The following is a 27,026-nucleotide window of genomic DNA, read 5'->3' on the forward strand; positions in this document are numbered from 1 at the left end:
GATATTTTTGCAGAATTCTGCATGCAGTCTCAATTTGGTGTTTGAATTCTTGGTTGGTGAGTGGACCCCAGACCTCACAACCATAAAGTGCAATGGGTTCTATAACTGATTCAACTATTTTTAGCCAAATCCTAATTGGTATGTCAAATTTTATGTTCCTTTTGATGTCTCTCAGATCGTTCACAGCTTTGTGGAAGTTACCTGTGGCGCTGATGTTTAGGCCAAGGTATGTATCGTTTTTTTGTGTGCTCTAGGGCAACGGTGTATAGATGCAATTTGTATTTGTGGTCCTGGCAACTGGACCTTTTTTGGAACACCATTATTTTAGTCTTACTGAGATTTACTGTCAGGGCCCAGGTCTGGCAGAATCTGTGCAGAAGATCTAAGCGCTGCTGACAGAAGCACCAGATCATCAGCAAATAGTAGACATTTGATTTCAGATTCTAGTAGGGTGAGGCCGAGTGCTGCAGACTTTTCTAGTGCCCTCGCCAATTCGTTGATATATATATTGAAGAGGGTGGGGCTTAAGCTGCATCCCTGTCTCACCTCACGGCCCTGCGGGAAGAAATGTGTGTGTTTTTTGCCTATTTTAACCGCACACTGGTTGTTTGTGTACATGGATTTTATAACGTCGTATGTTTTTCCCCCAACACCACGTTCCATCAATTTGTATAGCAGACCCTCATGCCAAATTGAGTTGAAGGCTTTTTTTAAATCAACAAAGCATGAGAAGACTGTCTTTGCTTTGGTTTGTTTGTTTGTCAATTAGGGTTTGCAGGGTGAATACGTTGTCTGTCGTACAATAATTTGGTAAAAAGCCAATTTGACATTTGCTCTGTACATTGTTTTCACTGAGGAAATGTACAAGTCTGCTGTTAATGATAATGCAGAGGATTGTCCAAAGGTCGCTGTTGACCCAAATCCCACGGTAGTTGTTGGGGTCAAATGTGTCCACTTTTGTGGATTGGGGTGATCAGTTCTTGGTTCCAAATATTGGGGAAGATGCCCGAGCTAAGGATGATGTTAAAGAGTTTTAGTATAGCCAATTGGAATTTGTTGTCTGTATATTTGATAATTTCATTGAGGATCCCATCAACACCACAGGCCTTTTTGGGTTGAAGGGTTTTTATTTGTCCTGTAGTTCATTCAAGGTAATTGGAGAATCCAGTGGGTTCTGGTAGTCTTTAATAGTTGATTCTAAGATTTGCAATTGATCATGTATATGTTTTTGCTGATTGTTCTTTGTTATAGAGCCAAAAATAGTGGAGAAATGGTTTACCCATGCATCTCCATTTTGGATAGATAATTCTTTGTGTTGTTGTTTGTTTAGTGTTTTCCAATTTTCCCAGAAGTGGTTAGAGTCTATGGATTATGGAATTACATTGAGCTGATTTCTGACGTGCTGTTCCTTCTTTTTCCGTAGTGTATTTCTGTATTGTTCTAGTGATTCACCATAGTGAAGGCGTAGGCTCAGGTTTTCCGGGTCTCTATGTTTTTGGTTGGACAGGTTCCTCAATTATTTTCTTAGATTTTTGCATTCTTCATCAAACCATTTGTCATTACTGTTAATTTTCTTCGGCTCTCTAATTGAGATTTTTTAGATTTTATAGGGAAGCTGAGAGGTCAAATATACTGCTAAGATTTTCTACTGCCAAGTTTACACCTTCACTATTACAGTGGAACGTTTGTCCATGAAGATGTCTAAAAGGGATTGAATTTGTTGTTGCCTAATTGTTTTTTGGTAGGTTTCCAAACTACATTCCTTCCATCTATAGCATTTCTTAATATTACTAAATTCCTTTGGCTTTGATGCCTCATGATTGAGTATTGCTCTGTTCAAGTAGACTGTGATTTTGCTGTGGTCTGATAGGGGTGTCAGTGGGTTGACCGTGAACGCTCTGAGAGACTCTGGGTTGAGGTCAGTGATAAAGTAGTCTACAGTACTACTGCCAAGAGATGAGCTATAGGTGTACCTACCATAGGAGTCCCCTCGAAGCCTACCATTGACTATGTACATACCTATTGTGCAACAGAGCTGCAGGAGTTGTGACCCGTTTTTGCTGGTTATGTTGTCATCGTTTTGCCTAGGGGGGCATATGGGGGAGGGAATGCTGTCACCTCCAGGCAGGTGTTTGTCCCCTTGTGTGCTGAGGGTGTCAGGTTCTTGTCTGGTTCTGGCATTTAGGTCACCACAGACTAGTACATGTCCCTAGGCCTGTAAATTAGTGATTTCCCCCTCCAGGATGGAGAAGCTGTCTTCATTAAATTATGGGGATTCTAGTGGGGGGATATAGGTAGCACACAGGAGGACATTTTTCTCTGTTAAGATCATTTCCTTTTGAATTTCTAGCCAAATGTAAAATGTTCCTGTTTTGATTAATTTAATGGAGTGAGTTAGGTCTGCTCTATACAAAATGAGCATACCCCCTGAGTCCCTTCCCTGTTTCACACCTGGTAGTTTGATGGATGGGACTACCAGCTCCCTGTAACCTAGAGGGCAACCAGTGGGTCCGTCTCCTCTATACCAGGTTTCTTGCAGGATGACAATGTCTGTATTTCCGATTTCTTTGATGAAGTCCAGGTTCATGCTCTTTAGGCCAAAGGCAGATGACCTCAGGCCTTGGATATTCCAGGATGATATAGTGAAGGCTTTGTGTTCCATAAAGTGTCCAATGTTGTTGGTCGTGTGGTTTGGCCTCAGGCCAGTAAGTGTGAGCAGAGCCTGCTGAGCAACTGGTACATGCCATTGGCTTGGGCTAGTGTAAGAGTGGGGGTTGGGCCTGTTTGCCTGCTCACGGCCTGGGCGTATGAGTGACTTCCATGTTGAGGCCCTCTTGCGGGGGTGGGGTGCACGGGGTGGGAAGGAGGGGCATAGGTCTGATCTGAGGGGGCCTAAATGGGGTGTGGGCATGGTTGACTTGGGGTGGGTGTTGATTGGTTGGGGTGGGGGTGTGTACGTGGCTGGTAGTGTTGTGGTCTGGATGTAGGTCCTCTCGGTGTGGGTCCTCTATGTGAAGGTCCGGGGTGGGGGGTCCCGCAGGTCTAGGAGAGTGTCTGCCCCCACCTCTCTGTCTGCTCCCACCTCTCTCTCTACCCCCACCCCTCTCTCTCTGTGTCTCTCTCTCTGTCTCTTTCTCTGTTTGTGTCGGTCTGTTTGTCTCTCTTTTTCTCTCTCCTTTTGTTGATTTCCTGCTAGCCTAATGTGGTGAATATGGCAGGGCACACACACTGTTTAAGGTAGCAGTGTGTTACCCTTTTACATCAGCCACCTCATCTGCCATCTCCACACACAGTCAATCCAGGATCTAAAGTAGTATTTTACTAGTCATTAAATCTGTCTGGGTTTATGCACTCTGACTGGATTTATAGACCCCTCTTATAACACAAACACATAAATACACATTCGCAAAGACACATGCACACACACACACACAAACATTTGGTTAACGCTTGAATACTACCATACATGTAAACATCAATGCAGGCAGGGGCTGCACAGAAACAACACACACAAACACCATTCTCTTTTCTCTGGGGTTGGGTGAGCTCGGTTTAATGTCCCCATACGCACTGCACTGTCCACTTCTGTTGGGCATCCCATCAACCCCATCCCCCCACCCCTTGCGGTGAACCCAGCTATTACCACTAGGGTCAACAAAGCAGGAAATGGCTGACAGCCATTAGAGATGATGAGGGGTTGGTTGAGAGGACGGTTCAGAGCTGGCAGAGACATATAATACATCCTCTATTAACAGCACATCCCTCACTATTAAAAACCAAAAACAGCAATCAATGTAGTTCTACATAGGGCTAAACAGAAGAAGGATTAGGTGATGGTAACACACTCTAATAAAGAGAATCGGACCCTGAGATGATCTATTTATCAATAACCTATAGCATACTGTACAGAATGGTACGTCACAAAATGTCATCATAATATACTATGTTTCCGAACTGTTTCGGATGGGAAGTATAAGGAAGCCTTAATCTCTACTCCGAACTACTGCTACACCAAGACATCCAGGCTGTTGAGTCCACAAGCCAACCTCTACCCGCCAACAAGTCTGCAATATGCTAATGGCTATGTTCATTAAGTTATCAAATACATCATTAATTAAGTGTGTCAATATTAGCGCTCGTCTTAGGGTTTTACAAGTACTGTTTACACAACCGTGAGCATTCTCCATACAGCCTCTTCAGATGACCTATTCTCTGTACTCTTCATCATGTTCTTTCTGTGGAACAGGCTGAACACTGAACATCAGCGCAATAACAATGCCAGAGGAAAATCACACACACACACACAATTTATGAGTCACTTCAAAGAAGTGCTTTGAGGTGAGGCTAGAGGGCAACTAAAAAAAAGGAAGGAGAAGGAGTACTTGAACATGAGTGAAGTGGGGGATAAAAAGTGATGAAAAGCTGTTGAAGTAGTGGGCACGGTGAGGTCATGTTAGCTATGTATACCCCGTGTACAGTTGACTTCAGACCTGAGCCTGTGTCTGTCCAGTGAATCCCTGCATGTCCAAATCTTTATATACAGGATAAGCAGCATGAAAGGGTGGGTGAGGAAGCAGGATGGAGGGTGAGGGAGCGTGAGGCCAGCGAGAGGGAGTCGGGATGCGCTCTGATCACAGAACCTCTCTCGCTAATTGTCTCTTCCTGGCGTGAGACTCGCTGAGGACCAGGTATGGGGGACTCGATTCCCCGGCACTCGTTTCCGCGACAGCTGTCACCGCTCTGCTGGAGAAGAGGAGAGCAGGGGCTCTTCAGCCCTCACATGGTTGGAACACTCAGAAAGATGAAGAGAGAGGGGGGGAGTGGCAGGAATGTTTCCCTACTTCACAATTGTAAAAGAGGAAAAATGGCGAGAGAGAGAGAGAGAGAGATCATACAATAGAGAAGGGAGTGTATTGGGTATGGCAGTTGTAACCTACAACATCACCTGAAGTGTGGAGCGGATCAAACCTGCCACATAGACAGCCCTGTTTGCTAATAAGGTGCTGATGACATACTGTAGGTCTACCTCTGTGGCTGTAGTGGACAACCAGTGCATAGACTGACATTTAGCTTTTCACCATCACAGCCTACCTGGACTTTAAGCAGGAGGAGAGACGCTGGGCGACAGTAACTCAGCGGTCCCCTGCAGCGAGCTAACACGGCAGAGCCGACACTAAGAGGATGATGGAGACCGTGATAGCCTCACAAAGACACCAATGTTACGCTTCACTTTGACACTGGGGAACAAAATGCAGTTTCACACATGCTTGAATGAGCCTTGCTAATCTGATAAAGTCTCAGCTTTCATGTAAAATTAGTCGAACGTTCCTCTATCTGAGACATGCATTAATTTCTCTCGCCGCTGGCTGTGGGAGGCTTTAAGTCATTTAACAGTCAAATCTTTACTAGTCTAATTTGGCCTCCTAGTGGAACTCCTTGAGGGCTTGTGTGTGAGTGTGGATACGTGTGGAGTTGAGTGTGTGTGCGTGTTAGTGTGTGCATGTTTGTTTGGCATTTTAGTGCATCACTGCATACTAGCTGTTTGTTCGCCCGCACCTGCCTGAAACTGCTAATAACCCATCCGCATCCGTCCGTCTACTGGTGATAAAGTGAAAATCTGTGGCCCGCAACCGTGTGTCAATCTAAGTAAAATAACAAAAACATTCCCTTCAAAATCGGTCAGTTTAAGAGAGAGGTTTTTTTCCATGGTCGAATTTGTATAACGTCTCACAATCATCACATAAAACGTAGCCGGCACTGCCATCAATCTCCATGTATGATGTCAACTTTTTCTGCACGTTCACAAAATCACCTGCCGATTGGCGTGTAGGCTATTCAGCGCGCATACAATTAGGCCTTAAAGTTTAGGTTTATGCACTATTCCAGGTAGCCTAAAATAATGAAAGAAAAACCTCAATGTAACCTATAGATTTAAATAACACAATAATTACACTATTTAAGGATTTTTTTAGGCAGTGTTTTCTCTTTATTCAACTAGCGCATCACTACTGCATACGTCACAATTCCACATGCGTTGGTAAGCGTGTATTTAGATATTCTATATGTATGACTCTGGATATGGGCTGTACCATAATGGTATGATTGTCTGGAATGCTTTGATCATAGTGGCTAACGTTAAAACAGTCTGACAGGAAGGCGGTATAGCGTTAAGTGGACAGTCTGTTACTATTAGAGCAGGATGCAGATATCTCACTGTTAATCCTGTTTCTAAGCTTCACACTTCAGAACAGCAATCCAATTAACCACCGATCCCACATCTAGCTGATTATTTAACAATAGAAAATACATTTTTAAAGTCATGTCCACCCCATTCTTCACTTTTCCTTAATAAGTCTATATAAACACACTGTCGTTGTTAGACTCTTAATATCATGAACATAATTTTTGTTATAATCAGTTTCCCTGCCCCTCATTCACCGCCAGTCATTAACTGGCAGTCAGCCTGCAGAACTGATTATGGCCCATCAAAACTACACCTAAACTATATCACACATACTGTATAATAATAGAGTTAACCTAAAGACAAGATTAAATTGGCAATAGTCTGATGGGTGAGAATATTATCAATTGTTAAATTGTATATGAAGACTCTGATGAGTCTTTGATCACGCGGACTGGGATATGTTCCGGGTAGCCTCGGAAAATAACATTGATGTATACACGGACACGGTGACTGAGTTCATCAGGAAGTGTATAGGGGATGTTGTTCCCACTGTGACTATTAAAACCTACCCAGACCAGAAGTTGTGGATAGATGGCAGCATTCGCGTTAAACTGAAAGCACGAACCACTGCATTTAACCATGGCAAGGTGACTGGGAATACGGTCGATTGCAAACAGTGTAGTTATTCCCTCCGTAAGGCAATTAAACAGGCAAAATGTCAGTACAGAGACAAAGTGAGACGTATGTGGCAGGTTCTGCAGACAATCACGGATTACAAAGAGAAAACCAGCCACGTCGCAGACACAAACATCTTGCTCCCGGACAAGCTAAACACCTTCTTTGCCCACTTTGAGGATAACACAGTGCCATCGACGCGGCCCGCTCCCAAGGACTGTGGGCTCTCGTTCTCCAAGGCCCATAGGAGTAAGACATTTAAGCGCGTCAACTACAGCCAGCTGGAGTGCTGTTCATTGACTATAGCTCAGCCTTCAACACCATAGTACCCTCCAAGCTCATCATCAAGCTCTGGGCCCTGGGTCTGAACCCCGCCCTGTGAAATGGGGTATTGGACATCCTGACGGGCCACCCTCAGGTGATGAAGGTAGGAAACAACACCTCCACTTCCACTGATCCTCAAGACAGGGGCCCCACAAGGGTGCATGCTCAGCCCACTCCTGCACTCCCTATTCACCCATGACTGCATGGCAACAAACACCTCCAACTCAATCATCAAGTTTGCAGACGACACAACCATAGTAGGCCTGATTACCAACAATGACGAGACAGCCTACAGGGAGGAGGTGAGGGACCTGGCGTAGTAGTGCCAGGAAAATAACCTTTCCCTCAAAGTCAACAAAACAAAGGAGCTGTTCGTCAACTTCCGTAAAAAGCAGAGGGAGCACGCCCCTATCCACATTGACAGGACCACAGTGGAGAAGGTCGAAAGCTTTAAGTTCCTCGGCGTACACATCACTGACGATCTGAAATGGTCCACCCACATGACAACGTGGTGAAGAAGGCGCAACAGCGCCACTTCAACCTCAGGAGGCTGAATAAATTTGGCTTGGCCCCTGAAACCCTCACAAACTTTTATAGATGCACAACTGAGATCATCCTGTCGGGCTGTATCACCACCTGGTACGGCAACTGCACCGCCAGCAACCGCAGGGCTCTCCAACCGGGGAAACACTGCCTGCCCTCCAGGACACCTACAGCACCCGATATCACAGGAAGGACAAAAAGATTATCAATTACATAAACCACCCGAGCCACAGCCTGTTCACCCCGCTGTCATCAAGAAGGAGAGCTCAGTACAGGTGCATCAAAGTTGGGACCGAGAGACTGAAAAACAGCTTCTATCTCAAGGCCATCAGACTGTTAAATAGCAATCACTAGCCAGCTACCACCCGGTTACTCAACACTGCACCTTAGAGGCTGCTGCCCTATATACATAGACATGGAATCACTGGTAACACTAGTCACTTTAATAATGTTTACATACTGCTTTACTCACTTCATATGTATATACTGTTTTCTATTCTACTGTATTTTAGTCAATGCAACTCCGACATTGCTCATCCTAATGTTGATATATTTCTTAATTCCATTATTTTAATTTTAGATTTGTGTGTATTGTTGTACACTGCTCAAAAAAATAAAGGGAACACTTAAACAACACAATGTAACTCCAAGTCAATCACACTTCTGTGAAATCAAACTGTCCACTTAGGAAGCAACACTGATTGACAATAAATTTCACATGCTGTTGTGCAAATGGAATAGACAAAAGGTGGAAATTATAGGCAATTAGCAAGACACCCCCAAAAAAGGAGCGATTCTGCAGGTGGTGACCACAGACCACTTCTCAGTTCCTATGCTTCCTGGCTGATGTTTTGGTCACTTTTGAATGCTGGCGGTGCTCTCACTCTAGTGGTAGCATGAGACGGAGTCTACAACCCACACAAGTGGCTCAGGTAGTGCAGTTCATCCAGGATGGCACATCAATGCGAGCTGTGGCAAAAAGGTTTGCTGTGTCTGTCAGCGTAGTGTCCAGAGCATGGAGGCGCTACCAGGAGACAGGCCAGTACATCAGGAGACGTGGAGGAGGCCGTAGGAGGGCAACAACCCAGCAGCAGGACCGCTACCTCCGCCTTTGTGCAAGGAGGTGCACTGCCAGAGCCCTGCAAAATGACCTCCAGCAGGCCACAAATGTGTATGTGTCAGCATATGGTCTCACAAGGGGTCTGAGGATCTCATCTCGGTACCTAATGGCAGTCAGGCTACCTCTGGCGAGCACATGGAGGGCTGTGCGGCCCCACAAAGAAATGCCGCCCCACACCATGACTGACCCATCGCCAAACCGGTCATGCTGGAGGATGTTGCAGGCAGCAGAACGTTCTCCACGGCGTCTCCAGACTCTGTCACGTCTGTCACATGTGCTCATGTGCTCAGTGTGAACCTGCTTTCATCTGTGAAGAGCACAGGGCGCCAGTGGCGAATTTGCCAATCTTGGTGTTCTCTGGCAAATGCCAAACGTCCTGCACGGTGTTGGGCTGTAAGCACAACCCCCACCTGTGGACGTCGGGCCCTCATACCACCCTCATGGAGTCTGTTTCTGACCGTTTGAGCAGACACATGCACATTTGTGGCCTGCTGGAGGTCATTTTGCAGGGCGCTGGCAGTGCACCTCCTTGCACAAAGGCGGAGGTAGCGGTGCTGCTGCTGGGTTGTTGCCCTCCTACGGCCTCCTCCACGTCTCCTGATGTACTGGCCTGTCTCCTGGTAGCGCCTCCATGCTCTGGACACTACGCTGACAGACACAGCAAACCTTTTTGCCACAGCTCGCATTGATGTGCCATCCTGGATGAACTGCACTACCTGAGCCACTTGTGTGGGTTGTAGACTCCGTCTCATGCTACCACTAGAGTGAGAGCACCGCCAGCATTCAAAAGTGACCAAAACATCAGCCAGGAAGCATAGGAACTGAGAAGTGGTCTGTGGTCACCACCTGCAGAATCACTCCTTTTTTGGGGGTGTCTTGCTAATTGCCTATAATTTCCACCTTTTGTCTATTCCATTTGCACAACAGCATGTGAAATTTATTGTCAATCAGTGTTGCTTCCTAAGTGGACAGTTTGATTTCACAGAAGTGTGATTGACTTGGAGTTACATTGTGTTGTTTAAGTGTTCCCTTTATTTTTTTGAGCAGTGTATATTACTGCACTGTTGGAGCTAGGAACACAAGCATTTAGCTACACCCCCAATAACATCTGCTAAGTACGTGTTTTTGACCAATACAATTCGATTTGAACAGTGCAGCCAAAAAGTGATTTTTGCAAATGCTCCTTCAGTCACAAGAAGGTAAAACGTTTTGATGCCTATATAGTAACAGAAAAAGCAGATTCTGCAGTTTCTAAATCACATATCCTTGCCAAACAAGGTTTTTCATTGTGCACATAGAATAATGAAATCATAAAATGCTATTGTGTTCTTTGAAATACATTTTCTTTCGTATTCTAATGTACCTAAGACACAAACACAACCAAATTATTATTTTTGTGATAGCATATATGAAATGTATTTATTAGACTGTTAGAATGTTGACGTCCAAAATACTCATCATTGGTTTGAAGAGGGTCCCCGGGGCCAGGCTTTTCTAGTGTTAACAATTACTCCAGGGCATCATTGATGCATCAGGCACTGCACAGCTGTGAAATTTCATTTAATACTTTTAGCAATCTCTGTATACCATCCAGGAACGGAAATACAGTATGTACCGCAAAGATTTGAGAATCCAAATGAATCTTGCTCACAAATAACACACATTTTAAAAAGCAATCTCAAGATCATGTTCTATTTCCCCTGGTGTATACCAGAGAGATGTATTTCCGTGTACCGGTACGGCCATTCATTTAAACAAAGAAACATCCTGACCAGGTCTCAAACGTAACAACACATAATAGCACAGTCATTCAAAAATCATCCTAAAATAAGCTGTAAGTGGGATTCAAGCAGGGATGATTGGCTGGTGTATTGTGATGGAAACCTACTGTACTCCGGAAAACAAGCATAAAGCGTTATTAAGCGGAGTGTTCTCACTGAGAGTGGTGGTCCACCTCCTAGTCACAAAGAGAAGCTGGGGGAAGCTACGCAATGGGGATGGAGCAGGGTTGCAGCGTGTATGTTTGATGCATGTGTCTAGATATTGTCTGAATATTATATTGGACAGTCTCTGTGTGAGGGTCTCTGTGTGTGTACATGCATAAGAGAGAAAGGGACATTGATTGTGTGATGGTCTGTGTAGGTACAGAGCCTTCAGAAAATAGTCATACCCCTTGACTTATTCCACATTTTGTTGTGTTACAGCCTGGATTCAAAATTGATTCCGTTTATTTTTTTCTATCACCCATCTACACACAATACCCCAATAATGAAGTGGAAAAGAAATGTGTTGATGTGTTGAAAATAAAATACAGAAATCTCTCATTTAAATAAGCATTGAATACTTTGTAGAAGCACCTTTGGCGGCGATTACAGCTTTGAGTCGTCTTGGATGTCTGTATCAGTTCTGCACATCTGGGGATTTTCTCCCATTATTCCTTGCAGATTTTCTCATGCTCTGTTAAGTTGGATGGGGAGCGGCGGTGAGATTCAAGTCTGGGCTTTGGCTGGGCCACTCACGGACTTTCACATCTTCTTCTGAAGCCATTCCAGTGTTGCTTTGGCTGTATGCTTGGGGTCATTGTCCTGTTGGAACATAAATCTTCACCCCGAGTCCAAGGTCATTTGCACTCTGAAGGAGGTTCTCATCAAATATTTGCCTGTAATTGGCTCCATTCATTGTTCCATCTATCCTTACAGTCTCCCAGTCCCTGCCGCTGAAATGCATCCCCATAGCATAATGGTGCTACCAACATGCTTCACAGTAGGGATGGTGTTAGACGGGTGATGGGCTGTGCCTAGCTTTCTCAAACATACCGCTTTGCATTCAGGCCAAAGAGTTACAGACCACAGCATCTTTTGCCATATGATCTCAGTCTTTCATGTGCTTTTTTTGCAAACTCCAGGCTTGCTGCCATGTGCCTTTTTCTCAGGAGTGGGGTCTTGGTCACCTCCCTGACCGGTTGATCAGTTTGGTCAGAAGGTCAGCTCTAGGCAGAGTCTGGGCAGTTCCATATTTTTTCAATTTCCCAATGATGGAGAGCACTGTGCTCCTATAAACTTTCAACACTCTAGAAATTGTTTTATTCCCTTCCCCAGATACTGTATATGCCTCATCACATCTCTATCTCGGAGATCTACGGACAGTTCCTTGGACTTTGTGGTATAGTTTTTGCTCTGACATGAACTGTCAACATTGGGACCTTATATAGACAGGTGTGTTTCTTTCTAAATCATGTCCAAACAATTCAATTGGCCACACGTAGACTCCAATGAAGTTGTAGCGACATCTCAAGGATGATCAAAGGAAACTGGATGCACCTGAGCTCAATTTCGAGTGGCATAGCAAAAGGGTGTGAATACTTATGTAAATTACATATTTTTGTATTTCATTTTCAATACATTTGCAAACATTTCTAAAAACATGATTTCACTTTATTATTATGGGGTATTGTGTGTAGATGGGTTATTTTTTTAACATTTAATCCATTTTGAATTCAGGCTGTAACAACAAAATGTGGAATAAGTATTTCTGAAGGCACTGTACAGTGGGGAGAACAAGTATTTGATACACTGCCGATTTTGCAGGTTTTCCTACTTACAAAGCATGTAGAGGTCTGTAATTTTTATCATAGGTACACTTCAACTGTGAGAGACGGAATCTAAAACAAAAATCCAGAAAATCACATTGTATGATTTTTAAGTAATTAATTTGCATTTTATTGCATGACATAAGTATTTGATACATCAGAAAAGCAGAACTTAATATTTGGTACAGAAACCTTTGTTTGCAATTACAGAGATCATACGTTTCCTGTAGTTCTTGACCAGGTTTGCACACACTGCAGCAGGGATTTTGGCCCACTCCTCCATACAGACCTTCTCCAGATCCTTCAGGTTTCGGGGCTGTCGCTGGGCAATACGGAATTTCAGCTCCCTCCAAAGATTTTTTATTGGATTCAGGTCTGGAGACTGGCTAGACCACTCCAGGAACTTGAGATGCTTCTTACGGAGCCACTCCTTAGTTGCCCTGGCTGTGTGTTTCGGGTCGTTGTCATGCTGGAAGACCCAGCCACGACCCATCTTCAATGCTCTTACTGAGGGAAGGAGGTTGTTGGCCAAGATCTCGCGATACATGGCCCCATCCATCCTCCCCTCAATACGGTGCAGTCGTCCTGTCCCCTTTGCAGAAAAGCAGCCCCAAAGAATGATGTTTCCACCTCCATGCTTCACGTTTGGGATGGGTTCTTGGGGTTGTACTCATCCTTCTTCTTCCTCCAAACACAGCGAGTGGAGTTTAGACCAAAAAGTTATATTTTTGTCTCATCAGACCACATGACCTTCTCCCATTCCTCCTCTGGATCATCCAGATGGTCATTGGCAAACTTCAGACGGGCCTGGACATGCGCTGGCTTGAGCAGGGGGACCTTGCGTGCGCTGCAGGATTTTAATCCATGACGGCGTAGTGTGTTACTAATGGTTTTCTTTGAGACTGTGGTCCCAGCTCTCTTCAGGTCATTGACCAGGTCCTGCCGTGTAGTTCTGGGCTGATCCCTCACCTTCCTCATGATCATTGATGCCCCACGAGGTGATATCTTGCATGGAGCCCCAGACCGAGGGTGATTGACCGTCATCTGAACTTCTTCCATTTTCTAATAATTGCGCCAACAGTTGTTGCCTTCTCACCAAGCTGCTTGCCTATTGTCCTGTAGCCCATCCCAGCCTTGTGCAGGTCTACAATTTTATCCCTGATGTCCTTACACAGCTCTCTGGTCTTGGCCATTGTGGAGAGGTTGGAGTCTGTTTGATTGAGCGTGTGGACAGGTGTCTTTTATACAGGTAACGAGTTCAAACAGGTGCAGTTAATACAGGTAATGAGTGGAGAACAGGAGGGCTTCTTAAAGAAAAACTAACAGGTCTGTGAGAGCCGGAATTCTTACTGGTTGGTAAGTGATCAAATACTTATGTCATGCAATAAAATGCAAATTAATTACTTAAAAATCATACAATGTGATTTTCTGGATTTTTGTTTTAGATTCCGTCTCTCACAGTTGAAGTGTACCTATGATAAAAATTACAGACCTCTACATGCTTTGTAAGTAGGAAAACCTGCAAAATCGGCAGTGTATCAAATACTTGTTCTCCCCACTGTACGTACAAAGATAATTAGGCATTGTCATATGCTGACATTAAACAATAAGCTTTTCACATTTCTAGTTTTGACAGATGTCATCAGTCATCAAACATGTCATTACAAATCCAATGAAACATCTGTTTGTCTTTTAAAACACACATGGCTCAAAACAGTGTTGTTGTCTTTTTAAGAAAGAACGTTAGCTACTGTATCATCTCCATTTTTTGCATTATTTGAAACAGGTCCATTTTCATAACACCAACCTGCTTGCTAAACAAACACACATGATTTAAACTGCAGCCACCACAATTTCCATCCCCAGACAAATGTATTTGCATCTAGCTAATCAGAAATAAATTCAGCCACAGTAAGGACATTTCTAGGATGTAAAGCAGGGTAAATTAGATAGTGGCAATAAAACCAGGCTGTGTCCTTTTTATTTGCAATAGAGCTGATTGAAGGGGGGAGGGCGGACTCTGGGGACGTTGTTGTTTGCTACATTAAAAATAAGATTGAGACAAAGATAGAGGTCTTGTGTCAGCATTCCCTCGATGTCTGTGTGTGGGTGTGTGTGTGCATTCACACATACACACTGGCTAAATTCACACACATTAAAATGCTGCCAGCAGACACTATTGACGCTTACGGCTTTAGAATGGGTCTGACAGCAACAAACCCCCTCATCACTGAAACCGGACCCAAAACCTGATGATCACAACAAGCAAGAGAGAGCATGTAGATGCCAAGCTGTATGAGAGGCAGGCTGTGTTCTAACTAATGAGACACGAGGACAGAGTGCCCTCTACAGCTGCTTTAGTCTAGCGTGAGAGAGCTCTGACTGCATGCTGGCGAGGCCATACATCTGCACCTTACCTTCAGTGTGGCTGTGTGTCCCCACTATGAGTATACACTTGTAAGTATGCGGGCTATGAGATACCCCTAGAAGAAGTAAACAAACCTATCAGTGACTACACTGCAATAAGTGTTAAGAGATAAATGGGAGGGGTTCAGAACTTTGTGAAAAAGCAGTTAAAAAATATATGGCGAATAGAAATGAAACTGGATGGTCCTCAGAAATAGATGGGAGGGGTTGAAGGTAGCGGAAGTATAGGAGTAAATACAAACAAAATAATACATATTGTAAAATAGACTGTGTCCGTAAAATGCAAAAAGTATGTATAAGCTGGAAGTAGAAGCCTAAGTGTTGAGGTTCATTAGTTTACTCCAATTATGGGAGTATATAGACTGTGTATACAGATGAAGTCGGAAGTTTACATACACTTAGGTTGCAGTCATTAAAACTCGTTTTTCAACCACTCCACAAATGTCTTGTGAACAAACTATAGTTTTGGCAAGTCGGTTAGGACATCTACTTTCTGCATGACACAAGTCATTTTTCCAACAATTGTTTACAGTCAGATTATTTCACTGAGCACATTTTTCCCTTGCTGTCCACTGGTTTCAAAAACAACGATTGATACTGTAGGCAGCTTAAACCTCTTGAATTCAACCATTATTGGGTTCAAATACACACTTTGATATGTGAACAGCCATCCACAACAACCACAATCCGTAATGAGCAAATAGCTAAATGAGAGAGCAGTAGTGTGATTCACATCAATGCGCTATGTAGATATCAATAATAAGTGATTTCCGTATCTCCGTAGACTTCACCACTGCTGTCATCCTTACCCCCAAGTGTTTATTCAAGTTTGATCATCTTTGGATGACAGCAGTTGCAGCATTGGAAGACATAGCTTGGACTGTAGCCTACAAAAGCCTATTCCTGCTCTTTTCCCGCAATCCATCAAACACATTTAGTGTGTCATCATTTTTATTGTATTTTATTTAACCTTTATTTAATTAGGCATAGTCAGACTCGCTCAACTGTTTTGAATGTCATTGAGAAAACAGATAACTGTCAAATATTTTTTTCAGCTAACATCCTTTCTGAATTTAAAAGTGAACCTCAAAGTAATCATCTAGTTTTTCAAAGTATCTGTAATCTGATTACAATATTTTTGCTGGTAACGTAACGCATTAGAGTTACGTTGTTTTTGTAATCCGTTACTCCCCAACCCTGCATATATGTGTATGCATGTATGTACAGTCCATTCAGAAAGTATTCAGACCCCTTGACTTTTTCCACATTGTTACGTTACAGCCTTATTCTAAAATTGAATAAATAAATAAAAAAATCGAATCAATCTATACACAATATCCCATAATGACAATGTGAAAACAGGTGTTTTATTTTTAAAAACAGAAATACCTTATTTACATAAATATTCAAACCTGCTATGAGACTTGAAATTGAGCTCAGGTGCATCCTGTTTCCATTGATCATCCTTGAGATGTTTCTACAACTTGATAGGAGTACACTTGTGGTAAATTCAATTGATTGGACATGATTTGGAAAGGTACACACCTGTCTATATAAAGTCCCACAGTTGACAGTGCATGTCAGAGCAAAAACAAAGCCATGAGATTGAAAGAATTGTCTGTAGTGCTCCGAGACAGTATTGTGTCGAGGCAGAGATTTGGGGAAGGGTACCAAAACATTTCTGCAGCATTGAAGGTTCACAAGACCACAGCGGTCTCCATCGTTCTTAAATTCCTAGAGCTGTCGGTCCGCTAGGGAAATGTTTTTAATGTATTAAGTGTGTATGTTTATCCTGTGTAACCATATAGTTAGCTAGTAAATAATTAATTAAACCAATTTGTGTAGTACGGAATTATAAGTGGGGCTCGGTTTTCGCAGATGCAAGGTTACAACTGTTCAGAATGATGATATTATACAAGGTTATGATTAATAAGTTGACTGTTTATGGATGTGATAGGTAAAGACCTTTAGAGTTCAATTCGGGAGATGGTAACGCTTTAAAGAACCGCTCTCGTGGTGCCCCAAATCCTAATGAGTTAATTGTTACATGATTAATTTAATTGGGTAACAATTAGACAATTAAAGTTAGTTGATTCCTTAAATAACAGTCATCAGATGAATGGAAGTAAAGTCACGACAACATGGGAGAACCTTCCAGAAGGACAACCATCTCCGCAGCACTCCACCAATCAGGCCTTTATGGTAGAGTGGCCAGACGGAAGCCACTCCTCAGTAAAAGGCACATGACAGCCCGCTTGGAGTGTGCCAAAAAGCACCTAAAGGACTCTCATACCATGAGAATTTCTGGTCTGATGGAACCAAGATTGAACTCTTTGGCTAGAAAGCCAACCGTTACATCTAGAGGAAACCTGGCACCATCCCTACGGTGAAGCATGGTGGTGGCCGCATCATGCTGTGAGGATGTTTTTTAGCAGCAGGGACTGGGGGACTAATCAGGATCGAGGGAAAGATGAACGGCGCAAAGTACAGAGAGATCCTTGACAAAAACCTGCTCCAGAGTGCTCAGGACCTCAGACTGCGGCGAAGGTCCACCTTCCAACAGGACAACAACCCTAAGCACACAGCTAAGACAACGCAGGAATAGCTTTGGTACAAGTCTCTGAATGTCCTTGTGTGGCCCGGCCAGAGACCGGACTTGAACCCGGTTGAACATCTCTGGAGAGTCCTGAAAATAGCTGTGTAGCAACGCTCCCCATCCAACCTGACAGAGCTTGAGAGGATCTGCAGAGAAGAATGGGAGTAACTCATCAAATACAGGTGTGCCAAGCTTGTAGCGTCATACGCAAGAATATCGAGGCTGTAATGGCTGCCAAAGGTGCTTCAACAAAGTACTGAGTAAATGGTCTGAATACTTATGTAAATTTCATTTTTATACATTTGCAAACATTTCTAATGGGGTATGGTGTTTAGATTGATGAGGGGGAAAAATGATTGAATACATTTTAGAACAAGGCTGTAAGGGTCAAAACACTTTCTGAATCCACTGTATATGTCACGCCCTGACCTTAGAGAGACGTTTTATTTCTCTATTTGGTTAGGTCAGGGTGTGATGTGGGGTGGGCATTTTATGTTTTGTATTTCTGTGTGTTTGGCCGAGTGTGGTTCCCAATCAGAGGTAGCTGTCTATCGTTGTCTCTGATTGGGAATCATACTTAGGCAGCCTGTTTGGCCACCTTAGTTTTACATTTTACATTTGACATTTTAGTCATTTAGCAGACGCTCTTATCCAGAGCGACTTACTGTAGAGTGCATACATTTTATTAAATTTTTACATACTGAGACAAGGATATCCCTACCGGCCAAGAGCAGACGCTCTTATCCAGAGCGACTTACAGTAGAGCGCATACATTTTTATTACATTTCTTTTTTACATACTGAGACAAGGATATCCCTACCGGCCAAACCCTCCCTACCGGCCAAACCCTCCCTAACCCGGACGACGCTATGCCAATTGTGCGTCGCCCCACGGATCTCCCGGTTGCGGCCGGCTGCGACAGAGCCTGGGCGCGAACCCAGCCCAGCCTGGGCGCGAACCCAGAGACTCTGGTGGCGCAGCTAGCACTGCGATGCAGTGCCATAGACCACTGCGCCACCCGGGAGAAGTGTTGTGGGTAGTTGTCTTTGTTAGTAGCCTGTATAGCCCGAGTAAGCTTCACGTTCGTTTTTGGTGTTTCTTGTTTTGTTGGCGACATTCTTAATAAAGAAAAATGTACGCCCACCACGCTGCACCTTGGTCCGGTCATTTCCCTGACGACGTTCGTGACAGTATATGTGTATATATTTACAAAAAATATATGGGGGATTGGAAATGATGCAGGCAATTACATTGATGGAGGCTATAATCTACCTGCAATATTAAAGCTGATCTACCCCCCCCAAAAAAACTATCAAAAATAAATAAAATGGAAGACATTTCAGACACCAGCCTGAAGTCAATCATCACCATCAATCACCATGACAACAAGGATCAGCATGTCAGAACATACCTCAGAATGTGTAGAGGGATATTATTACAAAAAGTGAGCCTTGGGAACTTTGCAGGAAGAAAATAAATGAAACCAGAACAATCACAAATAAAACTGGTGTGGGCCACGTTATGGCTCCAGGGAGACGTCCTTGCCACGTCCCTCAGAGCACTAGGCGCAGGGTCCCTGGCTCCTTTGAAGATTGACATTGGAGTTTTGCGGCGGGTGTTTCAGATCCCTGCGAAGCTGGAGACCTTCAGACTAATCTACCGTCAGATGATAAAAGCAGTCACCTGTGAGGAGCTGATAGTGTGGAGTCATTAATGCACAGTGGGCCCGTAAACATCACAGCTGTGTTTGAAGACTGATATAGTGTCCCTGTCTTTCATATTTACTCCACCTTCTGTGTCGTCGTCGGCCTATACCCCAATACAATGTATTAACTATCGATCATACAGCTTGTACCCAAAACAAACTAACACAAACTCAGGTGTGTTTACTTATGCTTTATGTATAATCTGATCATTCTGATGAAAATGTGTGATTTATGGCTTAGAGCATATGGTAGACTGGCTAACATGGTGGTATACAGTTCACTGTATGAAAGGAAAAACTGTGGTTTTAACCAAATCGACTCCGATGAATCTATCCCTAAATGGAAAGAAAACTGATTATCTTTCTGTCTTGAATACAATGATGAGAGAGCATGGTTAGGCTTTGACTCCGCCTGTACAAGTGCTGTGGTGGCACGCAGAATAGCTGGCAGCCTATCTGACTGAGTGTTGCTGATCTTCAGCGGCTAGGTTAAGCAGCACAGCATCGAGGCTCATCCCTTTGCTTTGTTTACACTGAGGCTGTCCAGGGGAGCCAATGCTTGGCCACATTAAACCCTCCTAATCTACCACCTCTATTAATGGCTGCCAAATATGGGGTAAGGGTGATTTGGTGCCCACTGGCCCAGACAACATAATCTGTCCAACAGGAGATTGTGGTCTGTGTTGCATAGAGTGATAGGTCTATAGAGGGTGCCAAGTACTGTAGGCCTTCAGAGTCACCTCAACTCACAGCAATTAAAAAAACATTTTTTTATTTAACTAGGCATGTCAGTTAAGAACAAATTCTTATTTGACGGTCTACACCGACCAAACCCGGACGACGCTGGGCCAATTGTGCGCCGCCCTATGGGAATATGCTATGGGAATATGCTATGGGAATATGCTATGGGAATATGCTATGGGAATAACTTTCTCATCAGAATAATTCTCTCTCAACACAATAGGTGGCTGCTCCACTACTACCGAAGAATATAATAACTTCAACAACTAGACTATCAAACATCTAAATTATTAAATGTGATTACTGGGAGCTGTAATTGCTTTCAAATCTGGCTAATTTGAGAATAGCAGGGACAAGTTAAGAAAAAAATAGCCTTAAAACCTCAAATTTAATCACATTTCTGTTCATTATGGAATGTTTTTGCAGCTCATACAGCTGAAAATCTCTAAACTGTAATGCAATAATGACAGCAAAGAAATTACACAATATGTTAATTACTTTATGCAAAGTCGAATTTAAAATAATAAGTATAATGGGGAATTGTGGTAATTATCATACCGACACCAAAAGGTCAGAAGTGCCCAGCCTTAACAAGTCTCACCTAATATGATAACACACACAAACACACACAAATACAAATGATGGTTTAATTTATGCCCACAAAATTAATGTTGCTCTTTTGAGGACGACAGCGGCTAAACTAAATTACAGGAATAAATCAGCATTTAATCAGAGAATTGGGCAACATCTGTCTGTGGTTTGGAATAGCAGTTACATTGGACTGGAGACTAGAGGGGATAGATGGTAATTTCAGAGGGGAGCTGGTGAGAGACATATGCGCCACTTCCATACTCTACAATCTGACTAAACTCAATACATATTTTAGCTGTGTGAATATTTTGGGGTAAATATGAGTCAACGCTAATGTAAAAAGCTAATTTACGGCAGTAAGCTGCTTAACATGGCCATCAGACAACCAAATTATTACCACAGTAACGCATAAAATTGACAATTAAATAAGAAAGCCATTATCTATTAATTTGTTTGTTTATTTGTTTATTTATTGATTGCGAGATGAAGAGCAAGCTTAATGAGGTTAGTTGTCAAAATAGGGCTTTTCCCCAGTCTACAGAGGGGCAGCCCTATTAGGGGAATCAAAGAGGTCTGTACAAGCTGTCTTGTGCATCATCATTACAATTTCAAAGTAGTTTTGATTGTTTGATCTCATATCCCAAAATTATTGTTGGAAATGTAATTAGCATGAGCCCAGTTGTATTTTCCTCTCTGCTGGTTGTGATCCATAATTAACTCTGAAGAGATCCCATTTTCACCTTCGCTAGAACAATCCCTCCAGAGTTTCACCCATAGGATATGTGCCAACAGATGATATGCACTACTGTGAATAGTGCTACAATATAACTGTCAGTACATTGAAATTAAGTCAAATAATGAGACATTTGCCTTTAACGTATTACCAAAGACAGTACAGTAAGATAGGCAAAAACTGCTTCTCCAATGGAAATCCCCGTCACTGATATTCACACTTCTACTCAATACAACACATATAGAATTTAACTTCACACTGTATAATAGAATACTGCATATAATGGCGATTTGCTCATATTTGCAAAGGCCTACCTTTGATTTGGTTGGAGAAATGGGAGGAAGTAATATACATGCATAATGATCTGCATGTCATTGTGTCAGTAAGGGGAAAACACTGCATGAAAACTTCCTCACTCTTCAGTAAACAGACCCACATAGACTGTCCCACCCTCTCTCACTCACACACACACTCTCTCTGTCACCCTCTCACTCATAAACACACCACTCTCTCTCCCACAAACATACTGATACCAACTTTAGAAACGTAAGGCACCAAGAAATAGATTTTTGATATATTTTATTCTTACATTAGGCCTATATGAATCCTACCTTTGAAGCACATCTCATGAGTAGCAGACCCTTTTCCTTTCTTCCTGTTCCAATCAAATTTGACTAGACCTACTGTCAAGTTAGAAAGTCGTTAGCTAGGTAATGTGACAGATTTTTGTTTTTTATCTAACCAATAATTAGCAACCTGGAATTAGTTTAAAATGGCCCACGACATGGTTTGCTCCAATGTATCAAATGCACAAATGTAACAAAGAAAACTCATCAGGGACTGCATCCCCAGTCATAATCACAGCTAAATTATACTTCAAAAACTTTCAGGAATAGATGTGCAGGGAGAGCGGACGGAGAGAAGCAGGTGAGTGATGGCTGGAAGGGGATGCGACTGCCCGGCTGGCTGATTACACCTCCCACACGTGATATGATATGCGCCTAAATGTGAAGTGGACATTATTGGACGAGCACATACAAAAGACTAGTGGTTGTTGCTTAAAAAAATGCAACTGAATTTATAAACAAAACAGAATTCATTAACATTTTATAACAGGCGCCAGCGGGTTCTTTAGATTGGTAGGGCTGAAAAATGTAGTAGTATCATATGAAATGGTACTACGGTACTCTAAAATGTTGGTATCATAAGTATCATGACGTTTTGGTACTGTGATATTGCTGTGGAACCTGTATACCGTGCAACATTAATACACTGATATAGATAAAACTGCATAGAAGCTTTATTCACGCTAATGATTTACTGAAGCCCAAAGCACATGCGGTTTACATGGAGCAAAGGAGTCTAATCACGTCAGAGGACCGTGATGCAGCATCAATTCCCCCAGGGCCCTGAATATCATTTATAATGTTCCTTTTTTGTGTGTCACTTATATAACTGCTTAAAACAACAACAACCCCTAGACTTCTTGTTTACAACACATGATAAATTACATTAACAAGGCAATCTTAAAGAGAAATGAGAACTTGTTCAGAAATGACCGTTGGAGCCCGAAAAATAATAATGGCTATTATATATTAGCCCCATTTGGTCCAATTGACCAAGTCCCCGAGCACCTACTGTAACATCAACAATTTATCTCATCACTCCTGCTTTAATAACATCAAAACAGGAAGATCATAAAAATACAGCATCCAGCTCCATTGATTTGCATTGTTAATTTCCCGCTTGATGGTGCAGGGTGAGTAATGAAGGAAGTAGGTAGGAAGACTCCTGCGTAGTTAATCACAAAGTTATGAGCTGCCAGCACTGAAGTCAGACAATTGGTTTTCACTGTTTCTGACAATGTGTGAGCACGTGTGTGTTTACCTCAGTCTAGTAATGGATCCTCTGTCCTTTCCCTCACTTCTCTCCACCATATACCCTCACACACAGCTAAAACCCTACTAAAAGTGTGTGTGTGTGAGAGCGTGAGTGTGAGAGAGAGAGACATACACACACAAACATGTTAACACTCCATTCCTCAACTGACCACAGGCATGCAGTTGCTAGAACAGTTCTCACACTATCTTTTTGACATACATCTTATTAATTTATTTGTATTTAACTACATACAGTTGAAGTCGGAAGTTAACATACACTTAGGTTGGAGTCATGAAAACTCGTTTTTCAACCATTCCACAAATTTCTTGTTAAGAAACTATAGTTTTGGCATGTCGGTTAGGATATCTACTTTGTGCATGACACAAGTCAATTTTACAACAATTGTTTACAGACAGATTATTTCACTTGTAATTCACTGTATCACATTTACAGTGGGTCAGACGTTTACATACACTAAGTTGACTGTACATTTAAACTGCTAAGAAAATTCCAGAAAATTATGTCATGGCTTTAGAAGTTTCTGATAGGCTAATTGACATCATTTCAGTCAAATGGAGGTGTATCTGTGGATGTATTTCAAGGCCTACCTTCAAACTCAGTGCCTCTTTGCTTGACATCATGGGAAAATCAAAAGAAATCAGCCAAATACTTCAGAAAAAATTGTAGACCTCCACAAGTCTGGTTCATCCTTGGGAGCAATTCCAAACGCCTGAAGGTACCACGTTCATCTGTACAAACAATAGTACGCAAGTATAAACACCATGGGACCACGCAACCGTCATACCTCTCAGGAAGGAGGCGCGTTCTGTCTCCTAGAATGGAACGTACTTTGGTGCGAAAAGTGCAAATCAATCCCAGAACAACAGCAAAGGACCTTGTGAAGATACAAAAGTACCTATATCCACAGTAAAACGAGTCCTATATCGACATAACCTGAAAGGCCGCTCAGCAAGGAAGAAGCCACTGCTCCAAAACCACCATAAAAAAAGCCAGACTACGGTTTGAAACTGCACATGGGGACAAAGATCGTACTTTTTGGAGAAATGTCCTCTGGTCTGATGAAACAAAAATAGAACTGTTTGGCCATAATGACCATCGTTATGTTTGGAGGAAAAAGGGGGAGGCTTGCAAGCCAAAGAACACCATCCAAAACGTGAAGCACGGGGGTGGCAGCATCATGTTGTGGCGGTGCTTTGCTGCAGGAGGGACTGGTGCACTTCACAAAATAGATGGCTTCATGAGGAAGGAAAATTATGTGGACATATTGAAGCAACATCTCAAGACATCAGTCAGGAAGTTAAAGCTTGGTCGCAAATGGGTCTTCCAAATGGACAATGACCCCAAGGATACTTCCAAAGTTGTGGCAAAATGGCTTAAGGACAACAAAGTCAAGCTATTGGAGTGGCCATCACAAAGCCCTGATGCCAATCCCATAGAAGATTTGTGGGCAAACTGAAAAAGCGTGTGCGAACAAGGCCTACAAACTTGACTCAGTTACACAAGCTCTGTCAGGAGGAATGGGCCAAAATTCACCGAACGTATTGTGGGAAGCTTGTGGAAGGCTACCCGAAACGTTTGACCCAAGTTAAACAATTTAAAGGCAATGCTACCAAATACTGATTGAGTGTATGTAAACTTCTGACCCACTGGGAATGTGAAAAAAGAAATAAAAGCTGAAATAAATCATTCTCTCTACAATTATTCTGACATTTCACATTATTAAAATAAAGTGCTGATCCTAACTGACCTAAGACTGGGAATTTTTACTAGGATTAAATGTCAGGAATTGTGAAAAGCTGAGTTTAAATGTATTTGGCTAAGGTGTATGTAAACTTCCGACTTCAACTGTACCTCTCTGTTCTAACCGTGGTCATAAAATAGGGCTACAACCCCCTGTAATATATGGGATGTAGTAAAATAACTAATGCAGCTGGATATGTGTGATATCAGTGCTCCTGGACTTTACCCCATGGGTGTAGTCTACATTCAAACTGAGTGTTAGTGTCCACAAAGAGAGTGAGGCACAGTGAATGCAGCATTGCAGCTCTTCTGTGACATGGGACTCTTCCTCATAAATAATGTAGACGTGTCCACAAGCAAGTGTGCTTTCACTGGGAAACAAGGCTAAACAAATACAGGGCTAGCCAGGTAAGAGGAGACTTTACACTACACTGGAGATGTCACCACCATTCATTCATAATGGCATAAAACTTGGCGTTTTGGGTTCAAGTCTGCCACATAAGCACAAACAGGTGTGTAGTACAGGTACAGTAGCTATATTTTATATTCTCTGTGGCAATCCAAACCCCACACACACATTTCTGCAACAGTAGATACAGTACAGCCGAAAACTTCCTGTAGGTATAATTGAAATGTTGCAGAGAACTTTAAAAAAAACTTGGCTAAATCAATAGCCGTCCCACTAACAGAAAAATCACTTAATCATCTGACACACAAGATATGAAAGTAAAATGGACTAATAAGATGTGCACATGTTGATAAAAGGACAGAGCTAAAACAGGCGGGAATATTCCCCTCTGTGATATTAAAACCATTACACATCTGAAAGCACAGCATTTGCTGAAGAGAAAACCCCCAACTGTGGCAGCCTTGGCAGAGGGACAAAACCACCAGTGTTTTAACTATAGGAGTCCTCTTGTCAAATCTCAATGGATTTCACAGAAACCGAGCATGTTACATCTCAATTAAATCCACACTGATGTTTGTATTGATTTTAAAAGCCCAATCATGACTTATTTACGTTGCACATTGGTATGCGTGTATTTATGGCACCGTTTTGCGGCCTGTAAAGAAAACAGAAGAGTAGAAAAAGAGACAAATGAAACCGATGTGGCATCTGTTGCAGCTTTAAGTGATATATCACTCCATTCCACTTCGTTAAGCATCACTCCGTCAGAGTTAATTGGATCATGAGGAGCAGTAATTAAGGGGAATGGCCTTGTTTATCGCTGCGCTCCGCTCGTTAAGGAGTGAGTCGTGTTTGCAGAGCGGGTGACAATAACACAACCTTCAGAACAGCCGGGGGTCGGGAGCTGCCTTTGCACTGGAGGGGGGTAATGAAGCCTTGCCTGCAGGGGAAGCTACTAGTGAACAGCACACAGTGGGTGTGGTACAGAATGTGATGGGGGGTCTACTACCATTATGAAAACATTCTAGAGTCTACCCTACTTTGTTGACATGTAGAGTCACAGACAAGGTCAGTCAATGTCTTTGAGGATCTGGTCTGTTCAATTGTCCATGAAAAGGTGAAGAAATCATTTTGGAACACCTTCCTAATATTGAGTTGCACCCCCTTTTGCCCTCAGAACAAAGAAAATGTGTTGGGGCATAGACTCTACAAGGTGTCGAAAGCATTCCCACAGAGATGCTGGCCCATGTTGAATCCAACGCTTCCGACAGTTGTGTCAAGTTGGCTGGATGTCCTTTGGGTGGTGGACCATTCTTGATACACACGGGAAACTGTTAAGCGTGAAACACCCAGCAGCGTTGCAGTTCTTGACAACCTCAAACCGGTGTGCCTGGCACCTACTGCCATACCCTCTTCAAAGCCACTTCAATCTTGTGTTCACCCTCTGAATGACACACACACACAATCCATTCCTTAATTGTCTCAAGGCTTAAAAATCCTGCGTTAACCTGTGGATTTAACAGGTGACATCAATAAGGGATCATAGCTTTCACCTGGATTTAGCTGGTCAGTCTATGTCATGGAAAGAGCAGGTTTTGTATACTCAGTGTACATATAGAGTACCAGAAGCTCTTACCACTGCATAGGAAATCATGTAATTATGTTAAAACCCACAGAGACAGGGACAAACACAAAAACATACACATATTTGTAGACACAAACACAAACCCAGAGTCTGAGTCAGTGA

General features: G+C 42.7%; 1 protein-coding gene across 3 annotated transcripts in view; it reads right to left on the reverse strand.

Annotated features, from left to right (window-relative positions):
• Positions 1-27,026, reverse strand: part of LOC139570983 (attractin-like protein 1) — a 352,370-nt gene that overhangs the window by 110,762 nt on the left and 214,582 nt on the right. The window contains exon 28 of one of the 3 annotated variants that reach the window (XM_071393396.1): positions 22,511-25,934. The exons of the other annotated variants lie outside the window; for them this stretch is intronic. Within the exon in view, the coding sequence (XP_071249497.1) occupies positions 25,884-25,934 (51 nt within the window). The 3' untranslated portion in view covers positions 22,511-25,883. Of the gene's footprint in view, positions 1-22,510; positions 25,935-27,026 lie in introns of those variants that run through there. 3 annotated transcript variants of the gene reach the window in all.

Source organism: Salvelinus alpinus, chromosome 3 (assembly GCF_045679555.1).
Source record: "Salvelinus alpinus chromosome 3, SLU_Salpinus.1, whole genome shotgun sequence".
NCBI classification, from domain to species: domain Eukaryota; kingdom Metazoa; phylum Chordata; class Actinopteri; order Salmoniformes; family Salmonidae; genus Salvelinus; species Salvelinus alpinus.